This window comes from Drosophila teissieri, chromosome 3L, assembly GCF_016746235.2.
Source record: "Drosophila teissieri strain GT53w chromosome 3L, Prin_Dtei_1.1, whole genome shotgun sequence".
In the NCBI taxonomy this organism is placed as follows: Eukaryota; Metazoa; Arthropoda; class Insecta; order Diptera; family Drosophilidae; genus Drosophila; species Drosophila teissieri.
Window position 1 is genome coordinate 15,187,891 of NC_053031.1, and position 14,303 is coordinate 15,202,193.

The 14,303-nt window shown below is 43.2% G+C and overlaps 1 protein-coding gene across 1 annotated transcript; it reads right to left on the reverse strand.

Moving 5' to 3' along the window:
* Positions 1–97: 97 nt before the first annotated feature.
* Positions 98–14,091, reverse strand: LOC122617078 (reversion-inducing cysteine-rich protein with Kazal motifs). Its single transcript, XM_043792763.1, has 8 exons — positions 13,812–14,091; positions 10,833–11,406; positions 7,366–7,421; positions 3,582–3,696; positions 3,298–3,503; positions 2,995–3,136; positions 1,368–2,930; positions 98–1,254 (listed from the first exon to the last, which is right to left on the reverse strand). Exons 2-8 carry the CDS (start codon positions 11,158–11,160, stop codon positions 452–454), a joined length of 3,213 nt encoding a protein of 1,070 aa, XP_043648698.1. The 5' UTR covers positions 11,161–11,406; positions 13,812–14,091; the 3' UTR covers positions 98–451.
* Between the last annotated feature and the right edge of the window lie 212 nt (positions 14,092–14,303).

Here is a 14,303-nt window from a genome sequence, read left to right on the forward strand (position 1 = left end):
CTAGGCGGACAATGCTTTGGTCATTAACGAACGCTAGCCAGGGACCAAAAATAAATATATTACAATTATTTAAAGATATAAGAATATAACCATGTGGCCATGGTACAATAGCGGGTTTTGGTCCATTAATTTCTTTGTACTTTTACGATCCAGATTTAAAAAGAATTTTTTTTAATTTCTTAGATGTTACCATGAAGGGGTATACAAATTATAACATACATTTAAATTATTTCAAACAAAGAGCATTTATGATTTACGGTCCCTGGCATGAATTAAATAATAACTATAAAAGAACATTAAAGCTTAAGAATTAATTTAGCTAATATCACATGGTACAGAGGGTCAATTCCTTACAGTTGAAGGCACATTCCATCTCCTTAGACTAACGGATTAATTGGCACCAAGAATTCACTTGATTGAGTCAGATCATACACACTCCTCTAGGACTAACTTAGGCTATGATTAATCTAGAAACTAACAGAAGTAAGGGGAGTATCCAAGTGGCGTGGGAACCATAAGATGTTGCTCCATTTGGCGTGGGTTCTAGTAGATGCGATACTGTCAAACAGGATAGAGCTAGATTGGTTGTGATCCTGGGCGATTGGGCATTGATTAGGGACGATATCTTCTCCGCCTCCCGGGCGCAAGCCTCCATTATCAGGCGCGTTGGGCGCTTGATACTGCTGGCCGGCACTATGGCCACAAAGATGCCCACTTCCATGGTGACGAATCCGGTCAGTTGGCATTCGCTAACCTGCACCAGTCCATCCAGCTGCTGGAGCACCCCGTGCAATGTCAAAAGAGTGCTGCTCTGTGCCCTCAGTCCGTACATGGCGCGATCAAATTGCTTTCTGGAGTAGATGATCCTGAAGGCTCCTCCCGCACACAAAGGGCAACATGCTCCTGGGGGAACTATCAAGCGACAATGCTTGGATACGGGAGCGGGACACTGGACCGTCCTGCAGCGTCTTCCCATGTCGCTGACCAGTAGTCCCACCTCCCGACATCGACCCACATAATCCACCAGCACGTATTCCGCTCTGGCCGCATAACTACTCTTGTATGTGACTCCATTGATGCCACAGACTGGTGACGGTGAGGTATTGAAGCGACTCGATTGACAGGCGGACCAGTAGGCCACTTGACCCTGAGGATTGGCCTTCAGCAGGGCACAGGCATTGGCATGAGTCCGTCCTTGGGCGTCGCACACCTCACCCTGATGAAAGGTTGAACAGTTGGAAGCGGTGGCATTGACTGCAATGGAGAAATCATAAAGATAATTGTAATATTTCAAGAAATATTTATAGAATGTCGTATCTTTTTAAGTATGCATCTTGGGTATAAAGCGTTTTTGCTCCGTAACTTACCACACACGTATTGCAGACAAGGTCGCTGCATGCTGGCCAGGCACACCTTCCTGCTGTCCAAGCACTGCGTTCCGGAGGGACAACTGTTTGGTGGTGCTGCCTGGCAGGCATTCCGAGCATTGCAGGCCCCGTAGACGTATTCCCCCTCAGGGTAATGGCACTTGGCCACACAGGCCGAGGGATAAGTGTTCCCATTGGAGCCGCACACGGGAACATAGTGAGCTGGACAATTGCACGGTAGACTCGTGTAACCGGAATCTGCAAATCCTGGCAGACGACACTGCTGCTTGGTGCACGTGATCTCTCCGGCGAAACAACTGCAGAGGTTGCACTCCAGGTAGAATGAAGAGCCATGCCGGTAGCTCCTGGCTCCTGGAAGGGTGCAGTGGGCGTGCATATAGCTCGGCAGTGGTTGACATTGCTCCAGGCGACCTTGTAATCCGCACGAGCAGACTATGTGCTCGGCCAGCGGAAACTGACCCACTTCCAGTTTCTTATGGAGATTACTTTTTCCAAGTCGCACGTACGAGCCGAAAGGTACAAACAGTTTGGAATCCTGTCCCAAATTGCAGCCGGGTATACAGGAGTAGCCTTGATTGCCTCCTCGCTGCAGGATACACACTTCGCTGCCATTGCAGGGTTTCTTGGCGCAGGGTGAAGTGATACCCTGGAACTCCTCGGGACTGGCATCACCTGCTTTCAGATAGCTGCCCAGGGATATACAAGGCAGTGGAGCATCATCATCGTTCTCCTTTAACCGGGAACATATGTCCTTTGGTCGCTGGTGCTGCAATGTCCAGTCTAGGCACTCATCCAAGAGCTCGTGGCAATCCTCGCTGCAAATGCCGTTGAAGAGACCAACTCGCGTGCAGGGCTTCAGTTGGAGGGCACACACCAAAGCCCTCCACTTGTCCGGAGCACACCGACTGGTGTTCTTGATGAAGAGCTCCTGTCCCAGAACTCTGACGGTTCCCCGCTGCTGCAGCAGCTGCAAATCCTCGCGAGCAGCTGCATCATGTTCTGGCGTGCAGCTGCGAAAGAGTTCCGTGGGCCGATTGTTGAAGTTGGAGCAGAAGCTAAGGCCCTGGCATCCGAGTTCACATGGAGCATCCACGCTTTCTATGCATCGTCGCAGTTCCCGCTCTCCAGGCTGGTCCATACACTCGTTCTCAAAACTGGAGCGCGCATCCCACCAATTGCTGGTGAAGATCTGGTTGCACAATCGCCGGCACTTGTGGCTGCTGGCCTGTTCGCAGCATTGCCTCTTAGCCGCATCCATTCCCAGGTGGTTGGGCTCCCCCAGAGATCCGCCTTGGCCCGATATGCGTCCTTGGGCAAAGGATCCCCCAGCTCTTCCTGCTCCTCCCGGCACATACAGCTTACCCGTCACTGTTAGGAAACACTGCCAGAAGGGCAGTTGTGGTAGTGGTGACCCGCATCCTGCCGCTTCCAAGCGCGAGAAGATCACCTCACTTCGTTCCATAAGAGTGGCATTTAGACGCAGAAGATTCCGGCAGGTGTGGCGACAATGCTCCTTGCTGCTGTACTCACAACAGGGGATGTCTAAGGAATAGTTTTGGAACATTAAGTTTGGGTACTTTTAATTTTTTAAGATTAGTTCACTTACATTGTTCGGCATTTGCCAGTGGGGTCATGTCCGTGTGGTTGTTTACGCACTGAATCACATCCGCGTTGCGATCTCCGCAGGCTCCGTTGATGTCCACATGGTCATGGTTGTCGTTGGCGGGCTCGAAAACGGCTCGACAAGCCTAAAAATAATTAGTCATTATTATCGTGTAAAATATTCAGATATTTAAATCTATATATTCATCAATAGAAGAAACAGTATAGATGTATTTTCCAATGAGGTCCGATTTTTAAAGGCTTTTAAATACTTCAATACTTTATGAATAGCTCTCATGACCCCTACCTCCAGACACTCGGAAGTGCGGGCCTGTCCGCAGCACTGATCCGCCGCCTCCTGCCGCTCCAGACAGTCGTAAAGCGTTTGCTCGTCGCTGCGCCGACAGTTTTGCACAGGTGAGCGACTCGAGGTGGCGCAGACGTTGCGGCAATGGGGCAGGACTCCAAATTGGCAGCAGCGTCTGCCCGACCAGTCGGCTCCACGGGTGACCGCTGCCAGAAAAGAAAACAGAAAACCAAAATACATACATATAATTTAATGGATTTTATGATCTAATTTTACACACTCACCGTCGAAAGTCTGGTTGACGCAGGTCCAAAACTCCACCTGGTGCAGTTGACAATATCTGTGCAGTTCATCGCGACTATCGCCGCCAGTGGCAGTGGCATACTCCACCAGAGATAACTGGAAAAATATGCATAAATTGCAATAGACAACAAGTTATTAATCGCAATCAAACTTAATCATCGACCATGCGCTTAACCCGCAACTCCTGACCCGCAACCTGTTGGACTTCAAGTGCTCCGTGCGCAGTCTCAGAGTATCGACACTCAGGAAAATCTTAGGTGCTTTCTTCTCAGCTTTAAGCAATTATTAAATAAAGCATTTACTTAAAAAGAATATGTTATAGACTGCGGTATTTGGTGTTTGATTTTAATCCGAAGATTGTGGGGTACAATCTTTAAAAGGGTTTTTTATTGGTTTTGTCTGAGTGCATGGGGTTGCATTCAGGGTCGGTATTAAGTTTTGGATACAGGACTCAAAACATGCAGGTTGCACTTCTTTCCTGCTCCTTTCGTTGTAGTTTTTGGCGTATTATGTTACATTTTTGAGTGCTGTTCTCATCCCGACACCATCATAAATAACATTTGCCCCTCTCTGGCTGCTTCCTTCTATCGATAAAGAACGGGCCCAGGGAACTTCAATAACAAATTTTCAGGCTCACTCCACGCCGAGACTCGCTCACGTATCTGCCACAGTAATCTGAGTAAAGCGATGTCTATTCAAGATACTTCGTGTGCTTGTCCTCGGAACTTGTCTGGATCTTGAGCCTGGTGGCATTCCCATAAATACAAATTAACATAAACTGAGGTGGAGATGCAGTGGAATTAAGGGGGAGTGCATCTTGGCGGAGAATCTTTTACCAAAGGTTGTTCATGAATTTAAAATTTTAGTTTTGTTTACTCTAAATGCGGTTCAAACTGTAATTGCTATAAATATTTTCCTAGTTGCTTTCCCAGTCGATTCAATTACACTTTTAAAGTAGCCCCCTCTTATTTATATACCTACATTTAACTACGAGGGTCGTTTGATAAGTCCGTGACTTTTTGAATAAAATATATTTTTTTCGTCAAAGAAGCGTTTTATTTCTCAACATAATCTCCTTTTAGCTCTATACATTTAGTCCAGCGTTTTTCCAATTTTTTTATTCCTTCCAAATAATAGGTTTTCTCAAGGCCCTCAAAATAGTCGTTTGTTTCTGTGATGACCTCTTCATTTGACCCGAATCTCTTACCGCCGAGCCATTTCTTCATGTTTGGAAACAAAAAATAGTCACAGGGGGCTAAATCTGGAGAATATGCTGGATGGGGTAGCAGTTCGTAGCCCAATTTATGAAATTTTGCCATGCTGACTACACACGTGTGCACCCGTGCATTGTCCTGATGGACAAAAAAAATTCACGAGATCGTCTGCTTTCAATGCCTATAAAACGCAAACCAAAAAACGCAGCTTTCTCAAAATTTTACAGTCAGCTGTTAATCGATAACTGCTGACAGGAGCAGTGTTGTATTTAGAGCAGGTGCGCGGCAAATACAAAAAGTCACGGACTTATCAAACGACCCTCGTAATTTCAGCGATGACAACCGATAATTAAAATCTACCTTCTTTTTTACTATTATTCCTATGTTGTTGATAGGACACTTAAAAGTACATCCGCCCATCTATTTAATGACATGCTTATTTCCGAATTGCAGGGTACCTCCTATCGACTACGCCCCTGGTTGGAACGCACTTCTTGCATGTGAGTTCCTCGCCTGATTCCCCCCCTTTGAAGATTGGGCCTCGGGCATGTCTGTTGCAGTTTTGTTAATGAAGTGTCCGTGGCCATGTCACGCACTCCCACACACGCGGATGACTACATGGCACATTGTATGCACATGGCATCCCACCGGAACCTTGTCCTCGGTTCCTCTTCGAGGACAAGCTGCCCACCTGGGCACCGCCGAATCTCATCAGATAGGAGCCCACAGGATTGCCTGTTGCAATTATCAGACGCCGAGCATTTTGTCAATAATAAAACGCGCGTAAATTTTCACTTATCTCGCACTGATCTGCCGTCTCGGGTTCGACGTTTCACACATTCAGCGGATAAGGAGTAGAACAATTTGTGTGTGGAGATGAGTGGGGAGTCGGATATCAAGGGGTCTCCAATTTCCCGACACCCACTTGTAAGATCTAACTCTCTAATCTTTGGCACACCGGAGAGAGCCGAGCAATTGAAAAGTGGATTTGGGTAACGCCCATGGGAACGCAACCGGTTGGCTTGGCTTGGCTAGGTTATCCTGTTTGTCAGTTTCAATTTGGCCAAAAGATTTAATGCCTTCATTTGCATTTCTAAATGAAAAGATTGGCAAAGCCGCACAGCCCACTTTCGGCTGGGAAAACTAATTGGTTTTGGGTGGAGAATGGTTATGATTACAAAGTTAAATGATGTCAGTGATTTGATTGCCGGCATTGCCTCCAACTAAATCGGGGCTCCTAGTCGGGGCAGACTACCGACAACTGCGCACACGACACTCACTCAACTCACTGGCAAAGACAACAAATTGATTTTCAGCCGGCTGGGGTTTTCATGAATGACTTTGAGTGGCAAACTGGTTCGTCTGGCTCTCAATTTGCACGGAAAGAAATTAAATGAACAACAAAAGCCACTTGAAGTCCTATTAAAATCAGCTTGCATTTTGACTAATTTCGTATTTTTATATCCACTCTTGAACTTTGAAAGAAGTAATGTTGTTCTTACTTCCTAGGTTTTATTTTCTCTGTAGCTGACTGGGCTTTTGGTCTGGGTTCGGTATTGAAGTGCAATTACCTGTTTGCCAGTTTATGCTAATTAACAATGCAATTTGTGTGGATTTTTCAATCCTTTTTGGCACAAGGCTCTGTAATCTGAAATCCGAAATCAAATGCCAGCGGATGTGGATATGTGGATATGGTATTCAAAGTTCTACCGAAATCGAACGACCATTAAAACCTGTCATAATCATTTTCAATGAATTTTCTGCGTGTGACAGTCTGACGGATCAACGTTTATTGAATTCTAAATGTATTTTGCTCGGCATGCACGGCCCGTACTCCATTCATAATGAGGGAAAGAGGATTCATGGGCTCATAAAAATACCAGGAAATGCATTGTGGCTTGATCAGTAGTTTTTCCACCTTATCGGCTTGTTCAATCTGTATCTGATCTGCTGTCCGAGGTGTTCGTACCTATGGTCACTTGCCTGTGGCTAGCGTTTAATATTTATGACAGACACATCATTTCCCTTCGCGTTGGTTTTCACTGTGCAGCAGGCGCCTGCTTCATCACTTTGTGTTCAAATTGTTATGAGTTTAAGTATTAGATTGGACAATGTATGCAAAGGCAGAAAGTAATATTTTAAAAACTAATTTTGATAGGCTTTTATATTATGCGCTGTACGTCTTTTATATTTAAATGATTTTTATTCATTGATGAACTCGTATGAAAACCTTAATATAAACCGTATATGAATTAGCGAATAGAAAATATTCTAATTTAAAAGTAAAAAAAGAAGTTTAAGTTTGTAATATTTTACTTATAATTTTCTTCAATTTTTGCTTGCCTTAAAAATCCATAAATTAGAAAGAAACTTTTGTCTTAAACCAGTCTGAAATGAAAATTTTCCAAACTGTTATCAAAGTGCTGCCCTTGTCTGTGCCACCCGTTGCATCCACTGAAGCATTCATATGCATTTTTGATATATGATCAATCCTACCCACTAAGACCCCCTTTTCCGCTTTTCCCCTTTTCCCCCGATCTGCGATACTTACATTTTCGCATGCTGTGCGACATGAGCCGAAGACCTGATTGCAACATGTGAAGATATCTGCAAGAGAAGCAAACAAACAGAAAATAAGCATGTCTCGCGAGGAAAACAAGAAGTTAAGTTGGCAAAGTGCAGCATATCAGGGTTTAATGGCTTGGCTCACGCATTTTGACACCACTCAGTAAATTAAAACTTAAATAAATGCCTCGGAACGCAGCGAGATATCTGCCAGATATCTGGTTCGCCAAGTCAGATTCGCTTGATGCCCGATTCCTGATTCTTGAATCCCGATTCGGGATCATGACCATGATCATGATCGCCACATGTTGTGCTGGATCTGTTGCAACACACACTTCCTCTGGCACAAATCACACAGGGACTTTCACGGCATATCAAGGAATCAAGGAGGGGTTTCGTTTGTCGCACTAATTAGGTGGCTGGAATGGTATCCTGCTTATCTACGAGTGCCCTGGGTGACTGATTACTTATTAAGCACTTAAGGCTTGTTTTCCTTTTCTTTTCTTTTTTTATTTTGGTTTTTGTACTCGTTCCCCTTTTTATCTGGCTGCGGTTCATTTGGAGGATTGCTCATTGGGTGTTGAACTTTTCTTGCGAAATGAAATGGGGGAGCACGATGAGTCGTTTGGTTTTGGGATCAGCGATGGCACCGTGATATAATAAAATGTTTGGTTCATAAGAGAATGCATAATAATAAGAACAAATTATTATATTTATGGAAGAGAATTATTTGAAATATGAAATAGTTTACTAGCTACAGCTTGTTAGAATTCAAACCGCAATCTGATTTCAATTCTTTGTGCTATAAGATCTTGAAGATTTATGCGCCGTCAATTGTAGCAGCTTGTCTCACCTACCTATAATTGGCATTATTCTGATTGAACTGCAGATTGAACAACGAGATAGCCTGCTTTTCCCAACCAGATGAATATGAATGAGTTTGTTCGAAGGGAACTGAAAGTCGTGACACGAATGCAATATCTTTGATGCAGGGAGTACTCCTCTGAAGATCACTTTAAACGATCTGATCTAAAATCACGTCATGATGCCCATCACTACAGGGAAGCGTTTCCCATGTCTGACATCTGCGACACATGTCCCCGATCTCCCATCTCCCATCTCCGATCTCCCATCTCCGGATTTGAAACTCCGGATCCGTGGAACTTGGACGTGTGACAGTTGGCTGGGCGTAAAGGGCGGGTTCAAAGAGTTTCGCTGAGTGCGTGAAAAATTTCAGTTTTTGTCACTTGCGTCAGGAATTGGGGGGCTACTGAACTTCACAGAAGATCAAAAGCAGTGCCCATTAATTAAGTGTGCAATTGCCAAAGCAGGGCAGGCAACTATGGACGAGGGGGTGGAGTGGAAACTGCTAAGATTTCCCCCGGTTTTCTTGTTCGGAAACTCACGTATTTTTGGCTCAGCCATTTTCATTGCGGCCAAGCGAGTCCGGACAGTCGCATTTTATCTTTTTCCTCGGGTTGAGTGACTAATTTTAGCGGAAATTTACTTTGAAGTCCACCGAAATATATTTTTGGCCGCGGCCTATGAACATCGATTTGGGGAATCAAATGTGCAAATGCGAAACTGTGACAAATCGTTTGGAAAATGCCTTTTTGATTTCCCGGGCGTTGTCTTATACGCCATTTTGAGATTCACCGATTCTTGTGATACGGTTTTTATTTGGCATTTATTTTTAAAACTGTTAATGTTTTCATTTGTGCCTGCTACTCTGCGTATAGTGTGTCGTTGAGTGCTATTTTTATGGTGCATCTTAATTTCAGTCTAAGTTGCAAAGTTGCGCAGCCTGCCGATGGTTTTTTCCTCCTCTGGCCAATGATCTAAGTTGCTTGTCAACGCACTACACGCAAAGAAAATGGGTGATCATTTCGAAAATAATAAAAATAAATATATGCAAATAAAAAACTCTTCAGACTACTTATTATTTCATATTAGTTCTTTAATAGGTTAATGCATAAGCAAAACAATATTTAATCCAATCCAATTAGTTCCTTTTCAACATTTTTTCAAAGAGCAACTCGACATGGTCTAATTTAATGGTGTTTCCCACTGCTGTGTATCTTTCCTGTTTGGATCCGTGGATCCGTGGAATGGGGTGACTGCTAAAAATAAAGAAGTCCACCGAATGGCAGTCTCCGGATTCGCTGTCGCATGTCAAGTATCACAGCTGATTTGTCGCCAAGTTGTCGGCATTTGCGGGAAGATAACTTCCATGAAAAAAATCAAAAGGAGTGGACACATCCGACCACCCGTTCGATTAACGTGAGTGCAAGGAAAATGATTGTTTAATAGCTATTTTACGATCGCAGCGCATATCCAAATGAAACATCAACGATGGCCATTTGTATGCAAATCACTTCAAATGCCGCACAATCCACATCATTTCGGATGCACAACATCGCGCAGTTGCGCCAAAGAAGAATTTCCTTTTGCAAAAAAGAGCCACAAAAGAGTACAATCAGTTAAGCTCAAGGCGGCGACATATATGTGTGCAGGCCATAAAATTTCATTGGAAATCTAACACATTTATCATACACTGACACCCCGGCCCACCATAATTCACTCGAGTGGCGAGTTAATAAAACAAGCAGCGAAGAAATGAGAACAGAAGTGAAGAGAAGCATATCTTGGATTCCTACTTGTGCACATATGCTGGCGCCATCAGAGAAGCCAGCTTTGCAACAATTTAAACTAATTTTTAACACAGTTTCAATTTAGATTCGAGCACAAGCGCACACGCACTCACTCGGATGCGAGTATCTGTATCTGTATCTGGAAACAGTGGCATCGTCATCCGCATCAGCACTTTCAATTAAAACATTTCGTTCGCGCTCAAAAGCAAATTATTGCTTTTGATTAAGTGAGTGGCTGCGAGTGTGGTTCCATTTACATGCAAATCAAAGTGGGAGGGGCTGTAAAATTTGTACATATTTTTGCCGGTTCCTCCACTTCCAGCCGAACTGACCAGCCCTAAAAATGCGGGCCGAATGAAAGTGACAACGTTCAAATAAATTAGAGAACCAGATTGGCCTAATAGCAATGAACTCGAAAAACCAGGAACTGAAAATATATAATGCTTAGATATGCTGCAAATCATGCACAAATCCGCGGAAGAAAGAACTAATCAATAAATTCTTGGTAGTTTGTATGAATCTGACTGACGATTCACTGATTCGATTTACACTTTTAGTGCAAATATTAGTATTATTATTATTAGTATTATTTATATTATTTATATTAGTATTATTTTATATGCATAAATATGCATGCATACTACGTACTTCTGTTTTGCTTTAAAACACTTTTTCACATTATAGAACTTTCAATACATTTCCAAGTCATTTGTCACTATGAGTGGGTCAAACCAAACTGATAAGCGGCTGCTTTTGATGTGCCAGCAAAAGGTCACAGGGCTGGCGTTGCTTATCAACTTACCATGCGATTCGCCGGACGAGCTTACAGATTCCACAGCCGTGACCTCGGAGCTGTCGACTGCCTCACTGGTGTCCGCATCCAGCCAGTCGTAGTCATCCGAATCCAGGCTCACGGAGTGGCTGCGACTGTTCTTCTTGACTCCGCCAGGTGGCGCATGGCGATGGTGGTCCACGGAGGCATTGCTTTTATTATTTCGACGACGCACTTGTCGCTCCCCCGAATGCTGGTGCTCGTTCTTGGTGCTCTGGTTCTCCTCCAACTGCCGGACGGCACTGACCACTCCGAAGGGCAGCAGGAGCAGGAGCATTTCCCAGCCACGCAGGCGCATTTTTATCGTTGTTTTGTCTGCTGTTTGAAATGTACTCGTATATGCACTTGTTTGTTTGTATTTTCCACTGATTATGATGTCGAGTGCATTTTGTGCACACTGATTACTGGTTGCATCGAAAGGAAATGAGTGTGTCACAAGTCAAAAGTCTCGCTGGGTTCATCCACATGCACACATGGCCAATTGGCATCCGTTCGATAAGCGACGCTTACGCGCTACTTCTCACTATATACAAACTGATTTTTCCTGCACAGAGAGAAATATTTTGGGGTTTAAATATTATTTTTAGTTCAACTGATACTTTAGCGGGATATGAGCTTGGAGTTTTGAGAGCTGAATGAATATAAATATATTTTATTTATTTGTATTATAAAATGATTTAAATTAAGTGAAGCACTCAAAACTGAAGCTTGCATTTCCGAGTGTATATGTTTATGGGCAGTGGGGCTGCGATGCTCGTTACTAGATAGTGATTGAAAAACGCAGACAAAAAACGAAAAACGATTAAATTTAATGGTCTCCCGCACAAGAGACTCTATTGATAGGGGGATGAGCTATCTGTTGGAATATACATGAATAAACGCAAGACTGTTTACTCGGTGGCGAATGTGGAGGAATTTGGAGACGCCTCCGCCTTCATCATCACTACAACCAGCGACATAACCAACGCCATCGCCACTTGTACACACGATGTCACACAGTAATTAAGCCAATTGACCTCGCTTGGCCGCGAGTTTGGCAAAACGTTCCCAACTCTTCGCTGCCTGCTCCTCCGCCTTCCACAAAGGCAAAGTAGCGAAGGCATTGCCGTACAGCAACGGCGACAACATTTTATTAAAAGTGAAAAATATAAATAAATAATATCAAAAAGCGCCAGCGGTAGCGGCCTACAAAGTGACAACTACAAGCCGCGGTGGCGGGGGAGCACTAATGATGAGTCTCGTTTCGGGTTGCGTTTTCGAAAGCCTTCATTTCCACCCTCTCCGCTTCTCGCCGAGTGTCCTTGCACTTTGCACTCGAAAAAAGACTAGCTAATTTACACACATATTTATATATAGTTATGAAAAAAACTGCATAGTGCTAAGCTTATATAAGTCAACAGAAATAATGCTTGAAAAATATCACTCTACATATTTGAAATCAGTTTGTTGCATGAGCTTAAAAAATAAAACAAGAAAAAATATATAGTTTTTATTTTGGCTATAATATAAATATAATATCACTATTTATTATCAATATATATATTTTAAAGAAATATATTTTTTGTTGGCTTCATTTCGCTTTTAGTTGCGATTTATTGCACATAAACTTGCACTATAATCTTAAGATCTTATTTATTGAATGGCGAATTGCTTATAGCTTTTAAAAAATGTTAACGTATTAAAAATGTCTGACTGCTGAGCTATTAAAATGTATGCAACATACAATTGGGAAAACATTCACATATTTCTTGCACTGCCTGTCTGTGGCAGTGTCAAAGCGCATACCAAAGCAGGCGTCGGGGAAGGGGCGTGTACTACAAGGGGCGGGCGGTGAAAGGTGGGCGGAAAAGGAGGAGAAGGGTGCAAAAGGGTGTAGAAGGGTGGCAGGGCTATCAGCGTTGAGTTGAGCGGCGACTGTGCTTTGATGTCTTTCTAATTGCATATTTTACAGCGCCAGAGAGTGCTCCCCGCACCCCCGCGCATCCACAGCCAGCGCGGGTATCCTGCAAAAGGATAGCACTTTCGGCGAGAGAGTGGAAAGTGGAGCTATTTGCTGTGATGATGTGGATGCCGGCAGGCTGCCCCTACATACATCCCTTCGCCCACAGTACCCTGCATCCAAGGCCCCCCAGTCCCCGGGCCATCGCCTCAAAGACGCCGTGATCCAAAGTGGACCAGGACCTGGTTGGTTTGTCAACTTCAGCGACAGCGACAGCGTCAGCTTCAGCGTCAGACGAATCCGAGTGGGAACACAAAGGCTGAGACAAAAGCGGCATGTTCAAAAACTAGACAAATATTAACTCATATGCAGCTTGAGGTTGAGCGTAGAAGTAGGAGCCTTTGTCTTTGGCCCTACAGTCTGACTTCTGTATGACGAATTTTTAAATATTTCCGCGACCTATTTTTTGGACAAGAAACTAAGGAAACTTCGAATTACTTATAGATTGAAAACGTCTGAACTTATTGATCATCTTTTTAGAACCGGTTTAGATCAGGAAAATCAGATCCACTTGGTAATCAAAACAAACATAATACACAGTCTAAATACAATATGTAAACAATACGATTTAAGTAAGCCTGTATATCCATATCCTGTATATCTGCATTTAAGGCCCTTTAAAAATATTTTGTTAAATGCATTAAGCTCAAAGCTAATTATAGGCAGTCTCCACTGTACGTGTGTGATTGTGGCTCCAACTCCGTTTTGATTGCAATGGGAGAACAATATGCATCAAACAGAAAATAGCGCCACTTTGCAAAAAGGGATGCAAAGGAGCCGCAAAAGGACCTGCACGTACATTCATCCCAAAAGCTTCACACACATACACGCACACACAGAGAGAGACACACACACACATCCATCAACACATTGCACCCAAGTGCATCCCACAAACACTTGTCGTTTGATTTGTTTGCCGGGTTCACTGCGCTTTTCCCGCCGAAACTCACACTTTGGTTTGGATTATGCGTATGTATGTATTTGTTTTATAAATTTAAGCAGCCTGTCATTCAATTCTCACTGAAGAAACACTTTTACTTTTCATTATTAATTTCATTTATTTCGGCTGGCGATCAACACACTTGACGCGCGACATCTTTTGCGTCCGCACGATCCGACGGTTGGAAACGGTGTGAGCGCCGATGAGAGTGCACACTGTGTTATAGGCGACTCTGAAACATGCACTGCGAGAAATTTCAGGCAAATAAACTGGATATTTAAGTTAATTAAGTTAATACTTGGAAAACAAAATATATCTCGATATATATATATCTTGATATATATTTAAAAAATATTTGGATATGTCACTCAATAAATATACAAAAAAATATTAGTACTCACAAAAAAATAAATTTTTTTTGTAGTTTTTTTTTTATTTATATTTGTAAGAAACCCTCCTGTTTTAAATATGAACCCTGCAAGTATTATTTATTTCAATTAAA